Raw genomic sequence first — 26,874 nt, forward strand, 5'->3', positions numbered from 1 at the left:
ACTGCGCTGACCCAGCTATAACCACCGTGAGCACAGTTGCGGGCCACTGCAGCGTAACACGATTTTATTAGAAATTAGTGTTTGTTTCCATCACCTAGGCTGAGCAACAAAGAATTGCAGTTATGTGACAAAGAAGTTCTGGGCCGTTCTTTAGGCAGAGGTCAGTCAGGTAAGAAATCGAGGAACACCCGGTACTGGTTACATGGGGTCACCAGCAAGTTTCCGGTTTTCTCAGAAACCGACAAGGTTTGACTTCACTTATGCTTTCTGTTTACTTTCCCTGGGCTACTCAGAGTTGAAAAGTACACAAAACCAAGAGCTGCTTTCTGCTTGGGCCTGAGGAACTCAAAAGAAAATTCTCCAAGCCCTTATGCCACAAAGTCTGGCTAAAGAAGCTAAAGTTACTTCAGTGATTTCAATGTTAGTATTTTTCTTAAGACCAAGGAGATAGTTTCCATCAGTCCAGGACTACTGTGCTTTCTCAGGAAGAGACAGGTCACCACTCAGACAGCTGAGGATGTAAATGTCAAAGCAGTAAAGAGAGGCTGCAGGACTGGGGAGGTCAAAGGACAGGCATTAAAATACCTAAGTGGGGAGCTGGGCCTTGAGCGTTAGAAGGCTTCAGGAGGGCAGTGGAGGAAATAGGCCAGTGGCCTCCGGCAGGAGCATTCCAGTCTCTGTGGGAAAGCCACAAAGCCAAAGCCGGAATCTGGCCAAAGAAATGGATTTGTCTTCATCTTGTTACTCCAGTGAAGGCTGAAAGAAGTGTTTGAGCCGATGACCAGGGTGCCTTGCCTGAAAGTCTGTATTTTCAAGGCTGTGACAAGTGTAAATGCCTGGTTAGTCACAGTTCTCCAGCCCCATCATGTCATTTTAGGTCCTTGTGGGTGTCTGCTAACCTTGGCCTGGCATTTGCCCATCGGGTCAGCCACGAGCAGGCCACTTAGCTATCGTGACAGCAGTCTGGAGAGATGAACCTGATAACCTGTGTTCCTTCCCAGGTGGCTACTACCCAGTGGCTACGCTGTTTTGTTAGGCTGGCTGATCCCTCCCTGATAGCATTCTTTTGGAAAAGAATTTGGATAAGCAGCCTCCCAAGGGCCAAGCCAAACAGAAGGCAGTGACCGAAAGCCCTGAGGAGGAACTTGCACCCTTGCCCAAAAGCTGGTGCTTGGCAGCTCTGTGGCCATATGACCCAACAAGAAAGAAATGAAGAAACCTTTCAAGGGACTGAGGCTGCTCACAGCACCCTGCATCCAGGCTCAGCACTAGGCAGAACCACCGCCCTCGGCCGGGACACAAAACCAGGAGAATGGGGTGGGGGCAGTGGATATATGACCAAGCACATGCCATCCCTGCACAGGGCTGCTTGGGACGCAGAGCTCATGCTCACTGTCCTCGGATGGGCATCCAAGTACAGTGCCCACAGGCTCCACGGCCTTCCCACTGTGGCTCTTGCCCCTGGCCCCTGTGGTGGCTCTTTGGCTTTCTGGTGAGTAAAGCAAAGCATGCCTTGAGGGCAAGAGAATCAAAAAGAGCAATCATGTTAGACCCTAAGAGTCAGTTATGTGACTTTAAGATGTAGGGGTAAAATGTCCTTTCTCATGGGCCTTTTTAGCACCACGGTTCCCAATTTAAACATCCTTCCTGTGGGCTCTCTGGGCCACCTGCTTGGGCAGCCCAGCAAAGCCAAAGCTAGTAAATTTTTTTTGGTGGTGGTGGTTTTTGTTTTGTTTTTATTGCTTCTCTAGCCCCTCTCTGATTCTGCAGGAAAGAGGGGGTTACGGTCAGAAAAAGATGATGTGGGTCAGGGCAGAATACAAATCTCCTGAATAAAAGTACAAAGTGCTTTAAAGAAACTGATCCCAAAGGCATCAGGAAAGGCCAAGGGCTCTGCCCTGCCCAGGGTCCTGGCACCCTCAAGGGGTAGCACAAATACCCAGTGCCCTCATTGTTACAGACTTAAAACTATTCGTTTCCTAGATAATTTTTTAAAAAACAAAATTGTGAAGCCTGTGCTTACACACCATAAGGAAGAAGGAGCCCCACCTTCTGTGAGAAACTGGGCCTCCACAGCACCAGAACGAACCCATTCCCCATGGACCTCAACAAAGGCCTAAAGGTAGCCCCTCAGTGGAGCAAAGCGGTACTCCAAAAAGGGCCAAGGGGAATGTTTTTGTGGGAGGTGGGCTGGTCAGTCCATTGGCCCCGGGGGCAGCAGCAGCTCCCTGTCAGGAAGGGCGAGCAAAGGGTCCAGGACTTGGTCATCTTGAAGTGTTCAGGGAGCAGGGCAAAGGAAGGTGGTCCCTCTCCTGCTCAGGCCCTCTGACTTCCTGTCATGCCTCTGGGTGCTGGGACAGAAACCCAGCCAGCAGCAGCGTGGGGTGGCCAGTGGGGCAGGGTTCCACAGGAGGGGGGACAGGGTGTCCTGTGCCCTGACTCCCTGAGGGTCTCGTCAGTCACGATGGGTAGACTGGTGGCCGAGCTGCCGGTCATCGTAGGTGCTGTAGCGCTTGACGTGGATACGGCGGACACGGTCCCGCAGTTCAAAGGCCTCCTCATCTTCACTGGGGGAAGCCTGGCTGCGGCTACGGCTGGTGGCCTCCAATAAGGAGTTGTCGGGGACTCGGGGGGTCTCGTACAGTAGGACGTTGAGAGTCTCCTCATAGATTCGGGCCTCTGGGAACTCCACCTGGGATTAGGGGGCGAGAGAACCCCATGAGGTTTCCTCCACGAGAGGGAGCTGCACGTCCGGGCCCTTGGGTCTGTGCTGGCTCTACCGGGCCGCCTGACCTCTCTCACAAGACAGATGGCCTTCCGGCCCGTGAGGGAGGGAGGCCTCTCTGAAGATGTGAGGAGGTGCGCTCTGTGGACATCAGGGTGCCAGAGCGTGGCGCGCTGCCCGTGCCCCACCCAGTCCCAGGCCAACAGACTAGTACGTGTAGAGGGTCGGGCCTGAGCTTTGTGGTCAGACCTCGGCTTAAACATGGCCCCCCCATTTACTAGCTGCCGGGCCTCGGTTTCCACATGTGTAAAAAAATCAGGGTTCATATCTACTTCAGAGTTGTGAACATTACATGAAAGACCGGGGGGCGGGTGCCCGGATGGCTCGGTCGGTTGAGCATCCGACGCGGTTTTGGCTCAGGTCATGAGCCTAGGGTCACGGGATCGAGCCCCACACCGGGCTCCACACTCATGGAACCTGCTTGAGATTCTGTCTCTCTCCCTCTGCCCCCCTTCCCAACTTGTGTTCCCTCTCTCTCTCTCTCTCTCAAAAAAAAAAGGGATGGCGTTCAAGGCAGCTGAATTCTAGCCTAACTTGAGCTTCCAGCCCGGCCTGTCTCACAGGTGTGGTGCGAGGGCTCAAAAAGTTCATGGAAGGGGCGCCTGGGTGGCGCAGTCGGTTAAGCGTCCGACTTCAGCCAGGTCACGATCTCGCGGTCCGCGAGTTCGAGCCCCGCGTCGGGCTCTGGGCTGATGGCTCAGAGCCTGGAGCCTGTTTCCGATTCTGTGTCTCCCTCTCTCTCTGCCCCTCCCCCGTTCATGCTCTGTCTCTCTCTGTCCCAAAAATAAATAAACGTTGAAAAGAAAAAAAATTAAAAAAAAAAAAAAAAGTTCACGGAAGAGAAAGCACTTAGGAAGGTGACGGGTGTTGCTGCCACTTCCACAGTGTAACCAGCCCCCACAGAGACCTGTCCCTGAATCTTGACTCCGCTGAAACGTGCACATGGGAGTCCCACCCCCAAAATGACAGGAGGAAGCAGGGCCACCTCCTATAAGCTGTCCCCCCTGCCCCAACCCTCAGACCGCCCAGCTGGAGGCACTGCAGTGGCCGTGCAGGTGCTACACGAGCTCGGGGCTTTGAGCCCTCACACATGTGACCGTCCCCCACACGAGCTGCCCTCCGGGCTCAGCGAAGCCCTGCCGCCCCCCATACAAACATTCTCGGGGCAGCAACTCCCTGGGGAGGACAGCACCCGCTTGCAGCCCGGGAGAACGGGGTTCGCGGGGTCCGTGTTAACGGTCCCCTGTCAAATCCCTCCCGTACCCGGCACCATGTGGTCACTGCAGAGGCTGAGCTGAGTGACCAGGAACCCACAAGGAGCAGGGGCCGGAGGAGAGATCAGAGCAGCTGCTTCCGCCAGCCTGCACCGCTCCTCCTGGGAACTGTCTCGTGTTTGTTCTGCTTCTGGTAAATTCACACTGTCGTCCCCATGTTTGCAGATGAGGAAGCTGAGGCTCACGTGGTTTAAACGGCTCAGACGATGTCAGAAAACTAGTAAATGGCGGAACCAGAATTCAAACCTGAACTGGGCCAACTCCAAAGACCCGGTCCTTCCCCCTGCACCACGCTGTCCCCTGCTGGTCGGCGGCCCCTGCCTCTCAGCTGACCCAGAAAAGCGCTCCCCAGCCGCTCCCCGAACTCCTGGAACTGCCCAGCACCATCACGTGGGTTTGGGGGAGACAGAGCAAACCACACTCCTTTTTTGCTCCCTGTGGTGAAAGGCACAGCTGGGGCTGCGCTGCTGTGTGTCCCGTCCCCCCCACGCAGAGGGAAGCCCGCCACACCTTGGTCTGTTTCTTCTCCGTGGCGTACACGATGGAGGTGCAGCACACCTCTGCCAGCTTGCGACCCTGGCCATAGAAGGACCAGCAGCAGATCTCATCGCCGATGACGTCCTTGAGGAAGAGCACGCGGCCGTTGAAGCGCAGGGAGAGCTTGTCAAACAGCTCGATGTTTTTCAGCAGGTGGTCGTCAGAGTTGCTGAAAAAAAGCCATGAAGGCCGGTGGGCCCAGGAATGAGGTTCTGGCACAAGAGAGGGGGCTAGCTGGGCGTCTCCTCTCTGTCCCTCCCCATCATGCACAACTGAGAAAAAGCCAAGATGCCAGAGGGAACAGGAAGAGAAAGGGTCACGGGCACCCTCTGGGTTTGGGGGCCCGTGAGGAAAAAGAGGGGAGTTGGCCTTCAGTTAAAAGCAGAGAGAGGGGCGCCTGGGTGGCTCAGTTGGTCAAGCGTCTGACTTTGGCTCAGGTCATGATCTCATGGTGCGAGAGTTTGAGCCCTGCATCGGGCTCTGCACTAACAATGCAAAGCCTGCCTGGGGCTCTCTCTTGCTCTCTGCCCCTCCCCAACTTGCATGCACTCACACGCGTGCGCTCTAAGTAAAAATAAACTTAAAAAAAATTCCACACATAAAAAACAAGTAAAAGCAGAAAGAACTGAAGGAGGGAGGTCTCCTCTCATTAGGCCCACAAGGAAGGAGTCTCGCTGCCATCGAGGCAGGAGGATCCCCTCCCTTGCTGTAGGGGTGATGCTGGCAACAGGCCCGTCCACAGGACTTACTGAGCCTGCGGCCTTCTGGGTCTAGCTAACTGTGGCCCGGCAGTGAAGCACAATGGCTGGCTTACGCCCTCGTCCACCTCATAAGTTAATGCTGGGAAGACACCTGGCAAGCTGCCTGACGTGGCACGTTGGGGTAGGGGGCTGTTCCGTGTTCATTCTCATCTATATCCTCAGCCGGGGCCCCGCGCCAGGTTCCAGACGCCTCTGCTGATTTCCCTCTACTCTCCGTTCTTCCCTCCTGAGACCTGGGCCCTTCCCAGCCCTGCCGGGAGTGCAGGCGGCTTCTCTTGGGTCTGCCGCCCCGTCGTTCTAGCTACTTCTGCGGGCCTTCCCCCAGCCCCGGCGCCCGCCCCCTCGGCCCCCAGATGCCCACCCTACCTGGTGTAGGAATACTTGTTGTTGCTTCTATTGTACAGCAGCTTCACCACGGGCTGGGAGGGAGGAGAGCGTGAGGGCCAGGCCAGGGTCCCATCCGCCCCTGCCCGCAGCCCTCAGAGGTGCCAGTACCTTGGTGGAGGATTCGATGAGCCTCTCTTCCTCTTTCAGGGATGTGATGATGGGGATGTTGCACACGGGCTGGTAGGAGTCCTTCTTGTCCTGGGTGACACACACAGCCGAGAATCTTTTTTGAGCTCTCTTGCTTGCCAGGCTAAGCCAGGCTTTCCCCAGGAGCCGTCAGAGCCCCTATGCCAAGGCCACCCTCTGCTTGTTGTGGAGGCATCTGGCAACAGAAACTGCCAGCCCGCAGGCAGAACCCCGTTTCCAGAAAACCTAAAATCCAGATATCAAGGCATAGAAACCGGAAGCTGGGCCTAGTCATACCGCCTGAGTCCGTCACCTTACAAATGGACCGGCTGCCAGTGTCCTTGGCCTGGGCAACACCCACCTGGTGTATCTAACTTGGTTTGGACTCACGGCACTCGTCACACAGCCTTTCGGGAACTGGACCTTAGTGTCCCCAAAGCACAGGACCGACTCCCTACCTCCTCAACCTAACGCGACCGTATCTCCGTACCTGCAGAGCAGTCTGGCACATGTTCACCAGCCCCTGAATGAGGTAATATTTTGCTTCAGCCATCAATTCCTTGATTTCCTGCCGGTTTTGCGGGAGGATGATGGTGTCATCTCGGAGGTAATTCAAAATGGTGCCGAAGTGCTTTCCGCATCGGTCTATGAGGATCCAGCCTGGGGATGCAGACAGGCCCCAGACGGTGACTCTCTGCCTCCAGGCCACAAGCAGCAGGAGAAGGCCACCTGACAAGCCTGGTGGCGGGTGGTAAGCAGCATGCAAGCCCAGAGCCCCCACCATAGGGTAACAGAAGCAGAACACAACCTCCAGCTCTTAGGCCTGTGGCTGTTCTTCGACCAAGAACTGGCACGTGCTGTGGGGACGGAGGCCCTCCGGGCCCTGAGAGAGCCCACAGAGGCCGAAGCTCAGGACGAGGACGACTCAGGCCCGCCTCCCGGGAGCACGGAAACCCCCGGGCCCTGCTTGTCTTCCGTGTACTGCCCAGTCACTACAGCAATGGTTCCCGTGAGAATCTAGTCCTCTGTGAATAGTTAAGAAGTATGGATCTCCTCCCTGGAAAGCGGGTAAGCACACACCATTCCACGTCCGATTTCCAAGAATCCCGAAGCTCTACCGAGGACTCCAGGTGAAGGAGTCCTGTACTAGGCAACAGGAAAAGTCGATCTAGAGTCTAGTTCTGCCAGGCCTAAGCGCTGCCCCAAAGGCACTTCCTCAGGGACACTTCCTTCCCTCCTCAAGCCAGCCCAACAAGCCCGACGCCTCACCTTCTTTGTCGGTCAGCACCTCCATGCGCCCGCTGAACATGGCCTTGAGCATGGTGTCGTGCCGGGTTAGCGCCCGCACGGTGGTGTAGTACAGGGAGCCACCCACATTGAGCTGCACGTATTTGTTGCCCAGGCCGCCTCCCTTGAAGCCGCCTAGCTTGGGCTTGGCGCCTGACGCTGGGCACAGACAGGTATCCCCTGACATCTCCCGCTGCAGGTAGATCACCACACGGCAGGAGGTCGGCTTGGAAGGCTCCGCCGTGGTGGAAGGATCACGAGTGGGCGGCCAGTAGAGGCCAGAGCCTCATACTCTCAGCACTGTGAACAGGAGATGGGAGAGGAGACAGGAGTCAGCAGAGGACAGCCCTCAGCCGAGAGGGGCCAGGAGATCCCAGGAGACCGTGCAGTCATTCTCTCCTTGACCGCTGCCTAGACCTCGCAGAGGCTAAGGCCCTAGGGCAATAGCAAAAGACACTCCTGCTATTGTTTCCGGTACCAGGAACCAGAGCAGTCTCCCAGAGCCCACTCACCATCTCACCAGCCTCCCTGAGACTTGGCTCAGCTCTAGGCAGCAAGGAGGTCTAGCAAACCCCTGGAGTTAGTCGGAGATGCTGGAGGCACAGACTGGGCAGCAGAAGTCTGTACCCTGGGGATCCACAGTCCTATTCCAATTATTTTCTTCCCAAGGTTCCCAGGACCCAAGACTTCCCGCCAAACCTACTGGGACTCCTGCCAGCGCAGGAGATTCCCAGGAGCCAGAGGGACAGGATGCGCTTCCTTTCGAAAGATTCCAGGCTCAGAAGCAGCCCGCACCAGTGCTGACTGTGAGCGCCGCCCGGAGTCTGGCCTCAGAAAGGAAAGTAAAAGCAGCTTCAGGAGAACCCGGAATGAGCCAGGCGGGAGGGCACCGTCCAATGTTCCTGGCAGAGGTTACTCTGGCCCCAGGGGGATTTCCTGACCTTCCCCTTTCTTGGCCCCAGCCCTGTCCCAAGTTCCTGAAATTGTCACCACTTTTCAGGAGAGAACAACGACAGGATGGCTATTTTTACTTCTTTTTCCTGAGAGGAGGCCCAGCAGCCCCATCTCTTCCTTTCGCTCTACCCACAAGACTGGGGAGAAAGGGCTCCAAAGGATCAGATGATAAATCTAAAAGCAATTAAGTGATTTGGAAACTGAAACGCTGACAGGCATTCATAGGAGGGAGGAGCGAGGAAGCAAAGGAGGGCACAGCCAGGTCACTCCTCGTGATCTAGATTCTATATGCTTCGGTCTCCTAAGGAATCACTAAAATGCATTCACTGGGAAAAAAAAAAAAAAAAAAAAGCAAACATCCACTGCATGTTTACTATGGTCTAGGTACTAATCTAGGCACTTAATATATACATTACTTCATTTAATTCATTCAGCAATAAAACAATACTGAGTGCCTACTAGGTTAAGCAGTAGGAACAGAGAGATGAAAAGATAGTGACCTTGCCTCGAAGGAGTATAAAGAAGCATCCCAGTGTTAACCAGAAGAAAAACAATAAGAGTTAGCATTTATTGTGCCCCTGGTATGTGCCAGGCACTGAGGATACAGAAGACAATAAGTCATGGCCTCACGGAGCTTACATTCTAGGGGGAGGATCCAGACAATTAGCTAGAAAATGAATGCATAAGCGAGCAGTTCCAGAAGGTAAGAAATGCAGTAAATAAACTAGTGACAAGAGGGTGACTAGGGATTAGTACTAATTAGTACAGGGAAAGCCTCTTTGGGAAGGCGACATTCCAGCTGAAGTCCGAAAGCGCATTCCAGACAGATGGGAGAGTTAAGTGCAAAGTTTCTCAGTTAGACACAAGTTTTAGGAGCAGAAATAAGGCCAAGATGTCTAGTGCACATCTTGGCTTGATGTAAAGTCAGGTAACGCAGGGGCCAGATCATATTAAAGAGTCTGCATTTTAGGCAGGGGCGCCTGGGTGGCTCAGTGGGTAGTGTCCGACTTCGGCTCAGGTCGTGATCTCACTGCTTTTGCATTCGAGTCCTGCATCGGGCTCTGTGCTGACAGCTTGGGGGCCTGGAGCCTGCTTTGGATTCTGTGTCTCTCTCTCTCTCTGCCCCTCTCCCACTTACGCGCTCTCTCTCTTTCTCTCTCTCTCAAAAATGAATAAACATTTAAAAAATTTTAAAAATAACAAAAGTAAATAAACATTAAAAAATTTAAAGAGTCTGCATTAAAAAAAATTTTTTTTAGGGGCGCCTGGGTGGCGCAGTCGGTTAAGCGTCCGATTTCAGCCAGGTCACGATCTCGCAGTCCGTGAGTTCGAGCCCCACATCAGGCTCTGGGCTGATGGCTCGGAGCCTGGAGCCTGTTTCCGATGCTGTGTCTCCCTCTCTCTCTGCCCCTCCCCCGTTCATGCTCTGTCTCTCTCTGTCCCAAAAATAAATAAACATTGAAAAAAAAATTTAAAAAAAAATTTTTTTAATGTTTTTATTTATTTTTGAGACAGAGACAGACAGAGCATGAGCAGGGGAGGGCCAGAGAGAGAGGGAGACACAGAATCTGAAGCAGGCTCTGGGCTCTGACTTGTCAGCACAGAGCCCGATGTGGGGCTCGAACCTGTGAACTGCAAGATCATGACTTGAGCCAAAGTTGCACGCTTAACCGACTGAGCCACCCAGGCGCCCCGAAAGAGTCTGCATTTTATATTAACTGCAACAGCAATCGATTGGACTGTTTTAAGCAGGGGAGTGATAGGATCCAAGTTACTCACACTTTGAAAAGATCACTCTGGCTGCCGTGTAGAGAATGGACTGTTAAAGAGTGCAAGAGAGCACGTGCGAAGACCAGAGGAAGCAGCAGTCTAGGCAAGACATGAAGGCCTGGACTCCACCGTTGGTCACAGAGACCCGAGAAAAGGTGAAATTGCCTCGTGTAGTTATCACAACACGCAAACATTTACAGTTACACATCACCTCCTGCAAGTTCAATACAGGAGCAGTGTGCTGGCTTCCCCAACTTTACTGCTGTGCTATCCAAAACAGCACTTAGCACAATGCCAAGCACCTTTTAAAGTATTTAATACAGGTCAGTTAGATTGATATTGTCCCTAAAAAAGATTTAGGTAGGTCCCTAGGAAGAATGTCCGTCCAAAAAAGGGCCAGAGTGGTTGCTGTGTGCAATTCTGAATTTCTGAGACTCACTTGCCCCAAGGATGAGATGAACCCTCACCGGCGGATTGCCCAATCAGTAAGTAAGTAACACACGAATAGTGTGAAATCACCTTCCTCCACTCACCCCAAAGGAATAAATCCACCCCTTAACAGGTTTTAGCAAGTTCCAGGTGTATTTTGTGTCTGGCCCCGATTTCCCCAGGATAAAGATAGCGCACCTATGGTCTGCTAAAGTAAAGGAACTCAAAGGCCAGGCGGCGGCCAACGGAGCCTACAAAGCAATTGCTTTGAGCCCTGGACCACGTCAGCTCAGATGCCGCCCGCTCAGATTCTTCCCAGACCAATGGGCTCCAGGAATCTTGTGGCAGGTGACGCCCCACAAAGTAATTCCACTGAGAATGAAGTTTCCACTGATAGCCTCAGTGCTGTTCCTTCCGGACTTTGTGTGTGGATATTTGGGGATGTCTGCCTGGGGCTGAGGGCGTATCCGTCTCTCTCAGCGAGGCTGATGGGAAGCTAAGCAGAATTAAGGGCAGGAAAACAACCACGGCCATGGAAAAAGGTGGGGTCCTAAAGGAAGAAGGACCCAGAAGTTCATCACACTAGGGTGGGGGCAGCAGATCTTGGGTTGAGGGGGCGGATCCAGCAGAAATCTTAGGTGTAAATCTTAGGCTTCGTCCAAAGGGTCTGGAAAGATTTGGCGAGACCCAGCCTCCCTGTGGTCTTCCCTGGCCCGCACCCCTCCTCACCACCGAGAAACAGACCGATTCTGACACCCATCCCAGTGGAAGATGTGAGCTCTCCATCTCCCCTAAGCCGTTCCATGCCTTTTCCCCAGGACTGGGTGGGGCTCTCTGCTCCAGTCCCGGGCCCGTCCATCCTGTCCCCCAGGGCAACCTCAGCCCGGCTCTCACCGTCCGCGGGGGGCGCTTCTCCTCCTAGCTGGGTTGCAAACCGACCCCGTGCCGCCCTGGGCTGTGGCCGCCTGCCCGCCAGCAATCCCGGGCTGTGAGCTCACATCCTTCGCCCGCGCGCGGACCCCGCCCCGAGCCGCGGCGCAACCCCGCCCGCCCGGCAGCCTCGGACTCCACGGCCGGGCATGCCCAGCACCCAATCACGGGGGGAGGGAAGGGCTCCTGGGAGCACTCCACGGAGAACGCACAGCTACTTCCTGCGGCCTTTCCGGCGCAAAGGTCTCTGGGTCTTGTAGGCAGCCGACCCTCCTCGCGGGCCTCTGTTTCCCAGCAGGCTCTGCGGGCTGGGCGGGGTAAGTGCTTCCGCAGTCAGGTAATGACGTTGTGGGTAAACAGGTCCTGTATCCGTGGCAGCGGCTGAGGCCGGCGGGCGAGGCACCGGCTGCCGCTAACTGGGGAGAGAAGCTGCCTGTCGGAATCAGCCCGGGCCGCAGCGCGCCGCCGGTACGGGGTTGGCAGGTAGGCAGTGACTGCGGGCCGGGGGACGCGGGCGGACCCGGGGCGAGTGAATCTGACAGGCCGAAAGAAACGTGGGGACTCCGCGCGGTTCTTTGCGAGCGGTGTTACACCCAGCTTGGGCCTGGAACTTAACGCGCTGATGCTAACAACGGTCTTGTGAGGAAACTGCGGCTCAGATAAGTTCAAGGCGCTTGCGTAGTGTGGACAGCCAGCTCCACCACCCAGGTCTTCCTAACTGTGTATGTATGTCCCGTGCCCCTTCCCCCCACCCCGCCGACGGCGCCTGCAGTGCGGGGAGTGGAACTGGGGCGGAGAGTGTCGCCGCTGTCATCTTCTGGGAGCTCCATGCGGCTCTTGTGCCCGGTGTTCCTCAGATGCTCAGACACGCACGTGTGGTGGGAGTTGGAAAAGAATCTGATAGTTGGCTGGGAACCCTCACCCTGCCCTCCTTCTCCGGTCCTATCCATCGCATTCAACTCTGCCCTCCAAACATCCAGTTGGCGCTCAAGCCAGATACATGGAAATCTGGCCTCTTTCCTTCCCTCATCCCCAAACTCCTACGTTCATCCAGTCCTTTACTAAATGCTATCAACTCGCCTTACATAACGTCGCAAATTGGAACACTTTGCTTCAGCTCCAAGCCTTCGTTACTGTAAGAGCCTTCTCTATTTCCACATTCATTCCACAAACATTTGCTGAGTGCAAGCACTCGGTATGTGCAGGCACCGTGCTAGATGCTAGGGTTACAGTGATGAACCAAAGTAGGTGTAGCCTCCCTCTTCTGTTTCCTCCAATTCATTCTCCATCCTGGGTCACAGTGATCATTCCAAAAGGCAGATAGGACCACTCTGCTGAGAATCTGCTGGCTGCCCGCTACCCTTATGATAAAATCCGGGCTCCTGATTGCGGCTTTCAGAGCCCTCCATGAACCAGCGCTGGCCTCCCCATCTAGACTTACCCTGTTCTGCACTCCCCCTGTTCACTGGGTTTTAACCACACTAGGCTTTGGGTTCTTGGAAGGCATTACATTTCTTTTAGCTTCAGGATCTTCACCGAGTGCTTTTCCTCATACTGTTGTCACAATTTGTGGTTATCTGTTTACTCTCTGTCCAGAGGTCAGGAACTGAAGCATCGTCTTCACTACTCTGTCTCCAGAGCAGGGACTCAGAAGGTGTCTCTGAATAAACGCCTCCTCTCAGGGACGGGAGTGGCAGTCGAAGCAGATTATTTGCTCCCTCGGGTTACTGGAAGCTTTCTAGAGCAGTTGGTCTGATTAATCACCTGGTAGGTGTTCAGTGCTCAGACTGTATGTGTAAATGTCACAGAAAAAGCAGGAAGACAGACCTTTTAAAAAGCTTGATTAAAATTGAAAAATAAAAAAAGAAGTACTTCGAGAGGCAACTATATTAAAAACAATAAAAAGCTTGATTAAAAAGGGGCGCCTGGGTGGCTCAGTCGGTTAAGCGTCCGACTTCAGCCAGGTCACGATCTCGCGGTCCGTGAGTTCGAGCCCCGCGTCAGGCTCTGGGCTGATGGCTCAGAGCCTGGAGCCTGTTTCAGATTCTGTGTCTCCCTCTCTCTGCCCCTCCCCTGTTCATGCTCTGTCTCTCTCTGTCTCAAAAATAAATCAACTTTTAAAAAAAAATTTTTTTTTAAGCTTGGTTAAAAGGAAGCTTGGGATGATTAAAATGTTTCAAAAGGAAGATGCTAACCTATTTCCGTCCAGTAGCCGAAAGGCTCTGGGCCACAGTCAGACAGTCTGTAGACACGCATTTGTTGGCCCACAGTGTTGGATGTGGTATTGCCTTTAAATATTTGAATTCAGCGCTTTCCTTTAAAAGTCAGATGTCATGTATAAATCTGGATTTTTGGCTGTCTTGAAAATCAGTTCTGGTAACCGGGGGACTGAATTCTTTTTTTAACCATCGCTCCTCCTATGGTATACCTGCTCTGGAAAGTTACTCCCACAGTCACCCCATGTGGAAGAGAACTTTTCTAAGGAAGCCAGAAGGGAAACAGCTGGGGGAGGTGGGGGCAGAGGAAAGGGCAGGCACAGCACCAGGTGGTGGTAGCCTTTGGAAGACCTGGGGTCTTGGAATTGGTATAGCAGCCAATGGCTAGCCCTAAGTAGCATTGCCTCCCTTTGTAGACAGGGCGTGTCCTTTTGTGTATTTTATTTTATTTTTTAATGTTCATTTTTTCGTTTTTTGGGGGTTTTTAAAAAATGTTTATTACTTAGTTTTTGTTTTTTTTTTTTAATTTTTTTTTCAACGTTTATTTGTTTTTGGGACAGAGAGAGACAGAGCATGAATGGGGGAGGGGCAGAGAGAGAGGGAGACACAGAATCGGAAACAGGCTCCAGGCTCTGAGCCATCAGCCCAGAGCCTGATGCGGCGCTCGAACTCCCGGACCGCGAGATCGTGACCTGGCTGAAGTCGGACGCCCAACCGACTGCGCCACCCAGGCGCCCCTATTACTTAGGTTTTTGAGAGAGCAGGGGAGAGAGTGTGCGTGAGTGGAGGAGGGGCAGAGAGAGAGGGGAGAGAGAGAATCTCAGGCAGGCTCTGCACCTGCTCAGGGCTCAATCCCACCAACTGTGAGATCATGACCGGAGTCGGATGCTTAACCGACTGAGCCACCCAGGCGCCCGTTTTGTTTTGTTTTGTTTTGAGCCAGAATGAGGGTGCGTTTTCAGTTTCCCGGAATTGAGGCATCCTTTGGACCCAGGAGTTCAAGGTGGCCTGGGAGGGGAAAAGATATCCCTGCTGGTTCTCCTGCCCACAGAAAGAAACCCAAATGCCTTAGCTTGGCGCACACGGTCTTCCTGACCTCTTCAGCCACATCCTCGGTCCTTCCATATTCTAGGCCGCTCAGTGACTTCAGGCTCGTGTCTGTGCTATTTTCCCTGATTGGAATGCCTTTCCCCAGCCTCCTTACTTGGTATGTGCTTGCTGACACGCCATTCCTTTTTGTGTTTTCTGCTGGAGAGAGACTGAACCCACTCTAGTCCTTGAGTTCAGGCAAGCATACGGTAGCCTGTGGCGTACATTGTGGGTAAGGTTCTTCCTCCCGGCTTCTTTTTCAACTCTGATCTTTAATTCACGCAGATTTCCTCGTTTGCTCTTGGTGTTATTCCAGTACTGTATTTGAAAAGCTTTTTCATGTCCTTTTGGGCACCTAATTGGGGATAAATATGCCATGGCTTCTCACGCTTAGTTCAAATGTGACTCCTCCGCCCCAAGCTGACCGCTGTGTTCTCCAGCGCTTGCGCGATATTTCTGTAAACGCACTTAACACAGTGTACTTTTCAGTTTACGTGTCTGTCTTCCTCCAGCTAAACTATGCGCTCCTCCCGGGCGGGCACCATGCTCCACTCATCTTTGTACCCCCAGCATCTAGCAGTGTTGGCCTGTAGAAGGCACTCAAGAAATGTGTGTTGAATGAACGGTGCCTGTGACAAGCAGCTGGACTTTATTCTTTCCTGACCCTTGCTCCTATGACACACCTCCTCCCGGCTGCCACTCTCAGCCCTTCAGAGCAGAACTTCTCTCCTCTAGGGAAGCTGGAAGGGAAACAGGTGAGGCTCAGAGAGGTGGAGGCAGAGGGAAGGGGGAGCCTTTGGAGGAAGAGCATCTGGGTTTTTGGCGTTGGTGTCTGGGGGCGGGAGCGGGGCTGGCCTGGGAGCAGGCATTTCCTTGGGTGGCTGGGAAGCGGTTGGGGATTCAGCCTGGTTTCTTCACAGCTATGGCCAAGGACATCCTGGGTGAAGCGGGGCTGCACTTTGATGAGCTGAACAAGCTGCGGGTATTGGACCCTGAGGTTACCCAGCAGACCACAGAGCTCAAGGAGGAGTGCAAGGACTTTGTGGACAGTGAGTGTCATTTGGGGAGACGTGGTGCCACTCAGCTTTGAGCTTCCAACTGTGTCCCGCCCCCGCCCAGCCCCCAGCTCTTGTCCCTGCCAGAGTGGAGCTGTGGCTCCCTGGAAGTGGAGCCCCGCCTTTATCGATTCCCATGTACTAGCCACCTCGTCTGCCCACCCTGTAATGCGCCCATGTGGCCCCACACAGAGCACCAAACGGAACAAATGGTGAGATGTGGAGGATGTCCCATCGTTGCTTTTCTTCCCTCTCGGAAACCTTGAACCTCACGGAAGCAGAACTGTGGCTTGGGGGTGGGAGTAGTTAGGTACTCCCGATTCTTGGAAGAAATAGTTTTCTCAGTCGCGGGATTACCATCACTTGGCGTGAAAATTGATTAACTGGAGTCTCTAGAAGTAGCTCAACAGACTCAACAAAGTCCTATTTTAGCTGGATATCCAGGACACCTCCTGTCCCAGGAGGCAAGCACCCGAGAGCAGCGGATACAGAGCACGTGTGGTTAAAGCAGGGATTTCTGAGCCTTCTGGGCACGCCATAGTCTGCAGAGAGCTTGGCTGGTGAAAGGTAGCTTGGGCTCCCTTGCCAGTCTTCTGACTGCATGCCGTCCCTCCTCCCTGGGTCCTGGTTCACTCCTCAGTAGGATGAGGTCCCCCCACACCCAAGGACGTTGAAAAAAGCGAATGGGAGATTAGCACCTGAATGCTTTGAGCTCTTTATTAGCTCTGCCCTCCGTGGGCAAACCCCTGCCCCCACCACCACCATTAACTGAAACCTAGGGCCATATCTGTGGCCAGTCAGGAGACTGTGTTCACGTCCTGAGTCCGTCCTTCTGGGGACATGCCCCTTGTGCTTCCTGTCACTCCTGGGGAGGGCAGGATGGAGTCTGTGTGGAGGATGGGCCACCGGGAGCCTCACAGACAGAGGTCAACAGTCACCGGCTGGCTCAGTTGGGACTCAAGGTCCAAGTGTGCCCTGCTCCAGCTCTGAGCGCCTGGCCACCCTCCTCTGGGTTTAGACCAAGGGTGGAAGACTCTAGGCCCGTGCGCCAGACCGCTCGGACACACGTTAGCCCTGCTCTCGCCACAAGGGAACACGAAGGGAGTGATGATGCAGAGAAAATAAAACATTTTGTTTTCTGTTCTTCCCCTAAAAGAAATTGGCCAGTTTCAGAAAATAGTTGGTGGTTTAATTGAGCTTGTTGACCAGCTGGCAAAAGAAGCAGAAAACGAGAAGATGAAGGTAAGATGAGCGTGTCTTCTCCATCTTGGCCTGGGACACGGTTCACCAGCCTCTCCTCCTACCCGCTGGACTTTTTCTTGCTGGGGGGGGGGGGGGGGGGAAGGGATTATTTTCTTTACTTAAAACGGGATTCTAAGTAACAATTCCCAGTCAACTCTTTCCGCTAGTCGAACTCTTTTATGCTAGTGCACTGTCATCATTTCATGTTCACATCGCTGAGATGGGTGGTCTTATGCTTTTGTAAGTGAAGAAGGCATACGGGGGGGTCAGTGACCCGGCAAAGGACACAGGGCTCAATGGTGCACCAGAGGGGCCACTGGCACCCGTGTGCCAGACTCCGGGGGCGGGGGGACTCGCGGATCTGCCCCTGAGCTGCGATGCAGGTCTCATCAGGTTATTCCAGAAGCTCTGGGGCTCGACGGTCTGTCCCCGGCTGGGCACCGAGACCGCCCCCGAGTGGCCCTCCCTCGGCTGAGGACTTAGCTGAAGACGGTTTTAACGAAGCCACGACCTTCTTTCTAGGCCATCGGTGCTCGGAACTTGCTCAAATCTATAGCAAAGCAGAGGGAGGCCCAACAGCAGCAACTCCGAGCCCTAATAGCAGAAAAGAAAATGCAGCTTGAAAGGTAAGAGGTGAGGGTGCAAAGAAAGTTCTTTGCTCGACTGCAGTTCTATTCTTCCTTCTTGAGTGGCCATCTCTTGTCCTTATTCTTCACCGTTGTCCTCTCGGGAACAGGGTCCCACTTGCCATCTGACTTGAAGACTTAAAAAAATAAAGTCAAGTCCTGTTTAATGAGAAGGGAAAAGGACACTTGTTAATACAAAACCACCTCTAGTGGTCTGGGAGCTAGAAGGCTCCGGTAGCGAGTCCGTGAAGCTGGCTAGCTCTCCTAGAGGAAAAGACCTGGAGACTTCTCACGGGTGGCCCTGGGTTGGGCTTCGCCTCTTTCTTTCTTTCTTACCCTAACTTCTTCATTATGAACTCACACCATTTCTTGGGATCGTTTAAATCGCTTACATTCTTCTCTAGAAGAATTAAGTCCACGGTTTATTTCATCCATTTTTAGGGCTTCTAACAATTTTGTTTTTCAGGTATCGGGTTGAATATGAAGCTTTGTGTAAAGTAGAAGCAGAACAAAATGAATTTATTGACCAATTTATTTTTCAGAAATGAACTGGAAATTTCATTTTATAGCAGGCCGGGCAAAAAACAAAACCCAAAAAACCTCTGTACCAATCCAGTGACTTGACCAATGACCCAAGTATGTCCTGAGAGATGGTGTGGAAAAAACGCAGCATCTCTGAAGGCAGTAAGCAAGTCTGGGGGGTTTGTTGCAAATGTCAGCGAACATCTGCTGGGCAGTTACCCCGTGGCCACAGTGCTCCAGGCTCTCACCTCTTGGCACTCTTAGCCTGAACTGAGCAGTCTGTAAATTTTGACCCTTTTTTTTTTGTAAAGTCACAAAGCTTTCAAAGGAAGAGCAATAAATTATTGTTTTCAAATGGCTTGATCTGCCTCTTTTCCTGTTGCCCTTGAAGTGTACATGGAACACCTTGTAAGGGAACCCCGGACGCTCTAGCCCCCAGGCCACGAAACGAAGCAGGCAGTGGTCGGCAGCTACCTTTATTGGGACCGGACACAGGTGTCAGATGATACCCCATCAATCAGACCATTATGACTTGTGAGCAAAACAGATAAAAAGAGGAAGGACCAGTTACCATTTTCCATGCATTCACTGAGTTTTTGTTTTTGAGTTGGCCTTGAGTACGTATTTAGAGAAAACTAAGGAACGCCAACGAAGAGCTCCTGTATTTACACAACGGACACGTCAGGCCCAGCTGCCCCTCTACTTAGAGAACAAGCCAGGAATGACGATGAAACTATCAGGGAGGTGACATTATCCCCCCGGAAGCACACTTCCAGAACAGGTTTGAGACACTAGACCTCAGAGCAGGACTTAAGTCAGGTGGTCTGTAAAAACAGAAGACTAAGGTCTTTAAGGAGACTTAAAATCTTTTCTGGGATGACCCGTTTAAGACAAAAAGAAAACACCTTCCAGCGTAACCCATTTCTGAAAGTCAGGCCAGAGCTAACCGTTGAGCAAAACCCAAGTCTAAACCTCTTACAGGACCTTTCCCCCCACCAGAGGGGAAGGCAAAAAAACCAGGATATCGTTTTTAATGAATATTAAAGTCACATTTTAAACTTAAAAATGGCCTGAAACATCCCACTCTTCATTTTGCTGATTAACGACACGCTGTGGAGAGTCATGAATCGAGGGTTTGGTCACCTGTACGTTGTGGGTCAAGCGACTCGTGAACATGCCAAGCAGGCCACGTGTCTTATTAGTTTATCCAGTTTCTGGTCTGGTCCTGCTCCCGGCGGAACTTGGGCACACAGTGAGGTGTCTGGCTCCACCTCCCTATAACCCAGCCCACACCCCCCTGTCCGTCCTCAGGTGATTGGTCCGTTGCTGCCAGTGTTCTCAGAAGGGGAGGGTCTGATGGGGCTCCTGCCAGTGTCCTGCTCTTGTGTGTTGCTGGTGTGGTTCGAACGCTACCGAGAAACATGGGTTCTGAGCAGTTTTCTGCATACCGGGTCCAACAGGAAACTGCCCTGTGGGCATCTCCCGCCGGGCCAGTGGTCATTTCTCTCATTTCTTCTTTCTTTTCTCCTCATACTTGTAGTAGGGGCTCCGCAACATGAAAAGCAGAAGCATAAGAGGGATGAGAAAGTAGGGGGCGTAGACAGATACGAGGGTTAGTCGTTCGTGGAAAGTCTTAGGTCCTTGTCCTTTGAAACCGCTGGCTTTGGAGAAATCCTCAAATAGCAATGTGGAGAGAATTGGAATTAAAGTTGTCATGGTGTGAACGGAGTAGATGATTGCAGGGGTGCGGATCCACCGGCAGCCTCCTGAAGTTGGGGGAAGAGAAAAGAGGTAAGCGTTAGGTATGTCTACGACTCCAGGGGCGCCCACGCCAGTCTCCACGCTTGCTCCCTTTCCACTGAATCTACCTCCTTTCCAAGTACAAACAAATGGAAAACCCGATGTGTTCTAGTATCTCCTAATGCACAAAGCTGGGGCTCTAGCCCACCGGCCGCTAAAGTGCCAAGGGTGGGGGTTGGAATTTAATTCAGAAAAACTCTAGTGGGGCGCCTGGGTGGCTCAGTCGGTTAAGTGTCTGACTTCAGCTCAGGTCATGATCTCGGGGTTCATGACTCTGAGCCCTCACTGCTGTCAACACCGAGCCCACTCTGGATGCTCTATCCCACTCTCTCTCTGCCCCACCCCCACTTATGCACGCTCTCTCTCTCTCTCTCTCTCTCTCAAAAACAAAAAATTTAAAAAAAAAAAGCAAGAAAAAGAAACTCTAGGGCAGTAAAACGGCCATTACGATCTATGCCAGTCTGGCCTAAAAGGCAGGGGGAAGGGCCTGCCCACAGCATCTGTTAAATAAGTATATATACAGGTGAGAAGATCAACAGATTCTGCGGAGATGGATTTGGGAGCTCCAGTGGGAAACCGGTTGTATGAGCTTAGTTATCATGTACATTAGTACGGCCCCCGTCTTTCTAAAAGCGTTAAGTCACACGGGAACACTGTAAGAATAAATGAGAAGTTAAGCCCTTCAGGGATAAGCCTGATGCTACCGCTGAAAAGCCAGTATGGTGCTCCCCAAATCAGAAAAATAAAAGCTAATGATAAATTCTGCAGGAGTAAAAAAAAGACAACAAACAGGAACAAGTTCGATCTTGAAGCAGCCTCAGATGTAGGAGAGATCTCCAGGTGACAGTCGTTCGGCTCAGCTACCCACACAGGCATCCACCTGAGCCACGCTGATGTCCCTTTACAAGATCTGGCCATTCCCACCCCACCCCAGGTGACCCTCAGACTACAGGGATCACTCTCTGAGATACTTCCCCCAAAGATTTCCGGGACTGGGTATCAGGGCACAAATGGGATTTTCCCCAGTTACCAACCTTTGAAGAAGGCATAGGCTGCTATGGGGAAGAAAGGCAGCTGCAACACGAGCTCGCAAAACAGGAAGGACTTAAACCACGCTGGGGGTTCCTGTAGCAGAGGGTCTCTGAACTCCTTGGTATACCACTTCAGCAGGTTTCTCAACTGAGGAGAGAGAACGAGCACATTGAACACAGCCACCTGGCAGGACAGGCTGGCCGCTCCAACCCCCGAAGAGTCCCTCACTGCCCAGCCCCGAGGCAGCCTAGATGGCCCCTTCCTAAAGACTCCCTAGCTCTGACTCGAATGTTCCCTCCGCCAAGCCTTCCTCAGCTCTTCCAGCCCCTCTGCTACCCGTTCGTGACTCCGGGTAACACTAGCCCTGCATGTCAGCCAACGGCTGTGAAAACCACCCTAACATTTGTCCTTGAACAGCAGCTGCACACCAAGCTCCGAGGGCCAGACTGCCTCAAATACAGAAATGAATTGAGTTTCTTTGTCTTTTTCGGGGGCGGTGGGGGGGGGGGGGGGCGTGGAACGGAAGGGAGAGAAGTTTAACCTCTTTAAGATGCACTTTCAGACAACTGAATCCCTAAATCTCAAGTTCCTCATCATTCTTAACTACTGTAGTTCTGAAGAGTTCTCTTTTAGGAGACCCACAGGACATCTGGAGAACAAACTGCCCAAACCACAAACTGTAGAGCTTCTAGGCTGTCAAGGCTTGAGGGTTAGCAGTCCTGGTTCTAGCTTGGGGCCCACCCTCCTCTGATTACACTGTTAAATCAAAAGATGCAGATCCAGGGGCGCCTGGGTGGCTCAGTCGGTTGAGTGACCACCTCTTGATTTTCCACTCAGGTCATGATCCCAGAGTTGTGGGACTGAGTCCCGCGCCAGCTCCCAGCTGAGCATGGAGCCTGCTTAAGATTCTCTCTCTCCCTCTGCCCCTCTCCCCGACTCATGTGCTCGCGTGTGCTTCCTCTCTCTGAAAAAAAAAAGATGCAGACCCATGGCTACCAGCAGAGGAAGGAAGCAGAAAGGTTGGAGGTTGCCCATTCTGTGCCTTTAAGGGCCCAAAGCGTAGGGCTCCCCCGCATCACATGGGACTACAAAAGGTCTGTCACAGTTTACATCCTGGAGATGGCGCTGTCCTGCCACACCTGTCTCCAAAGCTAAAAATATATATATAATATCAAGTTACAGCAAATAAAGGGAACTTCCAATGGAAGGATTTAGCTTGCAGTGGAAAAGCCATTTTTTTCCATTGCAGTATTTTTCCTGTTAATTTTTAGTCAAAAGATAAAGGCTCACCATTGTGAAACCAAGGCCTCACCGCTGAAGCTGAGCTTTAAGCAAATATCCAGAAACAAACATTCTGTTAGCATGATATTAATTTCAGAAAGGCTCTGGCTAGATTACCAGCTTCTCGACCGGGTGATGTCTAATTTGTACTTGATCTGAAGTTGAAACTCACAGCAATACCCTTAGCTTCCTTCTAGGCACTCTTCAGGACGGTAAGGTGGCAGAAAAAAATTCATAAAGGTTAAGTCACTGCACCTCTCCTGGGCTCTATTTCCTCGTCTGTGGAACAAGCAACTTGAGTCAAATGTTTTTGGAGATCCTTTTTTTGCTCTCCAGATATTCTTTAAAAAATATTAGGAGGGGGGGGGGCGCCTGGGTGGCTCAGTCGGTTGGGCGGCCGACTTCGGCTCAGGTCATGATCTCGCGGTCCGTGAGTTCGAGCCCCGCATCGGGCTCTGTGCTGACAGCTCGGAGCCTGGAGCCTGTTTCGGATTCTGTCTCCCTCTCTCTGACCCCCCCCTGTTCATGCTCTGTCTCTCTCTGTCTCAAAAATAAATAAACGTTAAAAAAAAATTTTTTTTTAAATATTGGAGGGAATGACCTGCTGTCAAGATTTACCGTAGAAATTTAAAAGGCATCCTGGTTTGATTTCATTTTCTGTTCCATTTGTATACAGTCTATTTCAAAAATCCAGGATGAGATCAGCAAAACTCAGCCAGCTCTGGTAGGTCATCAATTAGGATCCTAGCGCCCGCCCACAGTCGCCTGCGAGCCGCACGCTGCCGGAAAGGACCTGGACTAAGGGCTGAGGGAAAGCAAACCACAGGCCCCTGGTAGAGTGAAGGGCTCCGGGTGCGGGCTTTGGGCAAAGCACTTAAATCTCACTGAACTTGCTTCCCAATTATAGCACTTCCTTCACTAATGGGAAGATTAAATGAGTTAATGTACATGGTCTTTAGAACAATGGCAGGCACAGAGTAAATCTTAGAATTACTCAGTTGAACTCAACACGTATGTGGAGAAATTCAAGTTTAGTCCTATTAAGAGTGCAGCATGCAACTGGTCCTTAAGAACTACTCTTATTAGGTAAGTCCCCAAAAATGGTTTATTACCTGACTCACATTTTTTGTTTTTAATTTTTATTTATTTCTGAGAGAGACAGAGTGTGAGCAGGGGAGGGGCAGAGAGAGAGGGAGACAGAATCCAAAGCAGACTCCAGGCTCCAAGCTGTCAGCACAGAGCCCGACGCGGGGCTTGAACTCAGGAACCGTGAGATCATGACCCGAGCCGAAGTCGGACACTTAACCGACTGAGCCACCCAGACACCCCTATACCTGACACATTGGACTCCACTTACCATTGGTGTCCATTAAACTACTGACCTGGCCTATAAACAGGGATTTTTAAAAATAGATTATTTTACCTTTTTAAGGCCACAATCCATTTTTTTAAGTTTATTTCTTTGATAAAGTTTATTTATTTGAGAGAGAGCGCGCATGTGCAGGCTCATGAGTGGGAAGGCGGGGAGGGGGAGAGATAGAGAATCAGAGTATCCCTGCTTGGGATTGAAGGGCTCGAACTCACGAACCGTGAGATCATAACCTGAGCCGAAACCAAGAGCCAGTTGCTTAACTGACTGAGCCGCCCAGGCACCCCTGGCACCAGAATTTCTAAACCAGGAATTGCCACTGAACAATCCCGCACTTTTCTTTTTTTTTTAAATTTTTTTAATGTTTATTTATTTTTGAAGGAGAGAGAGACAGAGTGTGAGTGGGGGAGGGGCATAGAGAGAGGGAGACACAGAATTGGAAGCAGGCTCCGGGCTCTGAGCCGTCAGCACAGAGCCCGATGCGGGGCTCGAACCCACGAACTGTGAGATCATGACCTGAGCCGAAGTCGGACGCTCAACCAACTGAGCCACCCAGGCGCCCCAATCCCGCACTTTTCTACCTTAGGATGAGCACAGGCCGATTTCACACCTAGACGCTCACCTTAAACAGAACCAATGCTACCCGCTGCAAACGATACTGCACAATGCCTTCCCCATCCTCTCCATGTTCCAATCCAAACCAAATTCTTTTTGTTTCAGAGTAAGAGTTTTTCCAAGTATTGACCGGTTCAAACCAAGGAAGATCAGCCCCAACCATTATGGGATCGCCACAAGCATTTTAGTTCTAGGAGAAAATTCCTTCTCTTTGGGGAAGAAAAACACAACAGATGTGAAGATTGGGCGTTTTTTCAAAGAGAATCTGAGAATCCCTCAAGGCTTTTATTATTATTTTCCCCATAACCAAGCAACAAAACCATCAATCTCAACTCCAAAGCAACAAGAGTGAAGAGAGACAACAGCCCTTCCAAAATAGGATCCCCCCCGCCCGTGTCGCCAACACCTTCAAACAGCATCAGATAGAAAGACACAGACATACACAATTTCTGGCCAGGTCCCACTGGCAATGGCCCTTGACCTTTTACAATAAGACAACATTAAAACCGAGAAAACTTTACCAAATCAAAGAGATAAGCTGAAATGGGGTCTTTATGATGCTGGACACATTTGAACTATATTTGGGGGTGGTAAGCAAGAACCTGTGGGATCGGCATATTCAGAAGAGATCAAGAAAGCACCAGCTGTTAAGTCCGGAGTAACCTGGAGTAACTAACGTAAGTGCCCAGTATTAAAGGGACTCATCACGCCAAACACTAAGCAGGCAGCCTGCCTGGGTTTTGTTGGCCACACAGACTCTGAAAACCACAGACAAGGCTCCTTTCTTCAAGGCAACTAATGGCTGGTGCAGAGCGGTGGCGACCTGCTGAGAAAGCGGGTGCTACCTGGGTCTGTGTGGCAGGCCGAGTAACAGTCCCCAAAGTTCCTAGTCTCTGGAAGCTCTGAACGTAACCTTATAGGGCCAAAGAGACTTTGCAGATGTGATTAAGGTAAGGGTTTTGAGTCTTGAGACGGGAGGTTATGCCGACTACCTGGTCGGCTCTAAACGTAACCACAAGTGTCTGTATAAAAGTGGGGCAGAGGGAGACTGGATTACAGAAGAGAAGGCGGCCAAATGATGACAGAAGCAGAGACTGAAGTGATAGGGCCACAAGCCAAGGAACACTGGCAGCCACCAGACTGGAAGAGGCAAGGAACAGATTCTCCCCTAGGACCTTCAAAGATTCCCCTAGGCCTGCGAGATTCATTTTCATCTTCTGACCTCCAAAACTGTAAGAGAACAAATGTTTAAAGCCATCATGTTTCTGGTAATTTGTTACAGCAGCAACGGGAAACTAATATACCCTGTATGTGTGAGCTTGTGACTCTCCTCCCAGAAACCACAAGGCCCACACAGTTTTGCATACCCCCTGGTATACTCCAGGGGTTCAGGGACCTCAGGTGAAGCACCCCCCCCACCCCCGCTCTGCAGAGAAAAAGCACCTAAAGGGAAACAGGTAGACAAGTCAGTCTTGCCCACAGTTCTGCACACAATGTGGAGAAGCACAGAACTGAGGACAGGAGCTCCCCGGGAGAAGGTTACAGGGTCCAGAGGTGAAAGGAACAGGTAAAATAAAACGGTGGCTCTGAAGAAACGAAAAGCATTAAAGCAAACTTTGGGGTAAGGAATACTCATTAACAACGAGGAAATGGGGCTTCTCGCCTCTATTTCTAGTCAGGTGATCATTCTTACTCGAACCTAATTAAAAGGGCTGATTTGAAAAGGTGTCGTTAATTTACTTACGAGCTTTCCAAGTCGCTGGATCCTAAGACCGAAGCAATGACGATCCGTGAACGCCCTGTGTTGTGGGTCTAATGCTACTTGCACTATTGCTTTGGGATTAGACGTTATTTTAAAGCTCTTTCAAAGAACACACAAATCCAACACGTGATTGAGACACTGGTTCATCCAGGCTACTTCCCTCAAATACAAGTGACCAGAGGTGGGGTGTTGCGAGGCTTACGCATACCCAGGGAAGAACTGTCTTTAAAAGGACCAAAGTGTCTGCAACAAGCAGCTTGGGATAACGGTCCGGACCATCGAACACCCCAAGCAAGACGTCGAGATGAAGGGTGAGGAGAGGCTGGGGCACGGGCAGGACCTAAGAAGGGAGGGAGGGAGGGAGGGAAAGGGGGGCAGAACCCTGGCTGGGCGGCGAGTGGGGGAGGGGAGGTCTTGGGGACGCCGGGGAACGATCGCAATGCGCGGAGGGGCCCCAAACTCAGCGACCGGCCGTCTGGACCGACCGTCGCCCTCACCTCGACGGGGTAGAGTTCGCGCGGCAACACCGCCTGCAGGTCCAAGAGCAGAGTGATGGGGACATGGGAGAGGAAGTAGAGGCCCAGTAGCCACTCCAGACCGCGCCGGACGCCCAGAGCCCCCATTATCGGTTGGTTGCGCCGGTGAGAAGCGGATGCCGCACGGGCCTGGAAAGCCGACGTGGGAAGTGGGCCCAACCCGCGCCGCGTCCCAGGACTCCGCGCCCTGACCACCCGCCCCGCCCCCGAGAGGGCTACGTCGGCCACTCCCATTGGCTGGCTGCAAAGCCCCGGCGGGAGCGGCGCTCGCCGCAGGGCACTCCCATTGGCTCGTACAAGTATAGCGTGTAGAGGCGGTGCCACCCCAGACCATTTCCATTGGCCGTTGGGGGTGCCGCGTGGAATGGGGCGGGGTTCCTCGCTCGCCGCGTGGGACGGCTCTCGGGCTTGCGGCGTGCAGACTGAACTGGGAGCGCGGGGGCTGACGCCCGCCGGGCCTGGCTGCAGACTGCGTGGCGCGCTGTGGTC

General features: G+C 52.3%; 3 protein-coding genes across 6 annotated transcripts; 1 reads left to right on the forward strand and 2 right to left on the reverse strand.

Annotated features, from left to right (window-relative positions):
- Positions 1 to 36: 36 nt before the first annotated feature.
- TNFAIP1 (TNF alpha induced protein 1) lies at positions 37 to 11,404 on the reverse strand. 2 transcript variants are annotated; one of them, XM_047833803.1, is made up of 7 exons: positions 11,205 to 11,404; positions 7,140 to 7,457; positions 6,361 to 6,530; positions 5,853 to 5,942; positions 5,724 to 5,776; positions 4,570 to 4,765; positions 37 to 2,692 (listed from the first exon to the last, which is right to left on the reverse strand). In XM_047833803.1, exons 2-7 carry the CDS (start codon positions 7,342 to 7,344, stop codon positions 2,456 to 2,458), a joined length of 951 nt encoding a protein of 316 aa, XP_047689759.1. In that variant the 5' UTR covers positions 7,345 to 7,457; positions 11,205 to 11,404; the 3' UTR covers positions 37 to 2,455. The 2 variants fall into 2 exon arrangements, with proteins under 2 accessions (XP_047689759.1, XP_047689760.1); XM_047833804.1 differs by lacking the exon at positions 11,205 to 11,404 and adding an exon at positions 7,670 to 8,399.
- Positions 11,405 to 11,565: 161 nt separating this feature from the next.
- Positions 11,566 to 18,345, forward strand: IFT20 (intraflagellar transport 20). Of its 3 annotated transcripts, XM_047833813.1 has the most exons (6): positions 11,566 to 11,723; positions 15,252 to 15,300; positions 15,466 to 15,594; positions 16,757 to 16,842; positions 17,365 to 17,468; positions 17,935 to 18,345. In XM_047833813.1, exons 3-6 carry the CDS (start codon positions 15,468 to 15,470, stop codon positions 18,014 to 18,016), a joined length of 399 nt encoding a protein of 132 aa, XP_047689769.1. In that variant the 5' UTR covers positions 11,566 to 11,723; positions 15,252 to 15,300; positions 15,466 to 15,467; the 3' UTR covers positions 18,017 to 18,345. The 3 variants fall into 3 exon arrangements, with proteins under 3 accessions (XP_047689769.1, XP_047689767.1, XP_047689768.1); XM_047833811.1 differs by lacking the exon at positions 15,252 to 15,300 and having other exon boundaries at positions 11,567 to 11,723; XM_047833812.1 differs by lacking the exons at positions 11,566 to 11,723; positions 15,252 to 15,300 and adding an exon at positions 11,741 to 11,962.
- A 105-nt stretch (positions 18,346 to 18,450) lies between these two features.
- On the reverse strand, positions 18,451 to 26,571 carry TMEM97 (transmembrane protein 97). The gene is made up of 3 exons (XM_047833810.1): positions 26,347 to 26,571; positions 20,825 to 20,969; positions 18,451 to 19,756 (listed from the first exon to the last, which is right to left on the reverse strand). The coding sequence occupies exons 1-3, from the start codon at positions 26,470 to 26,472 to the stop codon at positions 19,497 to 19,499; spliced, it is 531 nt and encodes a 176-aa protein (XP_047689766.1). The 5' UTR covers positions 26,473 to 26,571; the 3' UTR covers positions 18,451 to 19,496.
- Between the last annotated feature and the right edge of the window lie 303 nt (positions 26,572 to 26,874).

Source organism: Prionailurus viverrinus, chromosome E1, assembly GCF_022837055.1.
Source record: "Prionailurus viverrinus isolate Anna chromosome E1, UM_Priviv_1.0, whole genome shotgun sequence".
Classification (NCBI taxonomy): Eukaryota; Metazoa; Chordata; class Mammalia; order Carnivora; family Felidae; genus Prionailurus; species Prionailurus viverrinus.

Bases quoted from the DNA above. Each gene is read 5' to 3' on its own strand.
- TNFAIP1 (XM_047833803.1), bottom strand. From the start codon at position 7,344: ATGTCAGGGGATACCTGTCTGTGCCCAGCGTCAGGCGCCAAGCCCAAG. The intron at 5,943-6,360 runs GTACGGAGATAC...TGTGTCACCCAG, and splicing joins TGTGCCAGACTGCTCTGCAG to GACAAGAAGGACTCCTACCA. The intron at 2,693-4,569 runs GTGTGGCGGGCT...CCCTAATCCCAG, and splicing joins CGGAGAAGAAACAGACCAAG to GTGGAGTTCCCAGAGGCCCG.
- TMEM97 (XM_047833810.1), bottom strand. From the start codon at position 26,472: ATGGGGGCTCTGGGCGTCCGGCGCGGTCTGGAGTGGCTACTGGGCCTC. The intron at 20,970-26,346 runs GTGAGGGCGACG...CTCTCTCCTCAG, and splicing joins GCGAACTCTACCCCGTCGAG to TTGAGAAACCTGCTGAAGTG. The intron at 19,757-20,824 runs GTTGGTAACTGG...CCCCAACTTCAG, and splicing joins AGCCTATGCCTTCTTCAAAG to GAGGCTGCCGGTGGATCCGC.
- IFT20 (XM_047833813.1), top strand. From the start codon at position 15,468: ATGGCCAAGGACATCCTGGGTGAAGCGGGGCTGCACTTTGATGAGCTG. The intron at 16,843-17,364 runs GTAAGATGAGCG...CCTTCTTTCTAG, and splicing joins CAGAAAACGAGAAGATGAAG to GCCATCGGTGCTCGGAACTT. The intron at 17,469-17,934 runs GTAAGAGGTGAG...TTTGTTTTTCAG, and splicing joins AAGAAAATGCAGCTTGAAAG to GTATCGGGTTGAATATGAAG.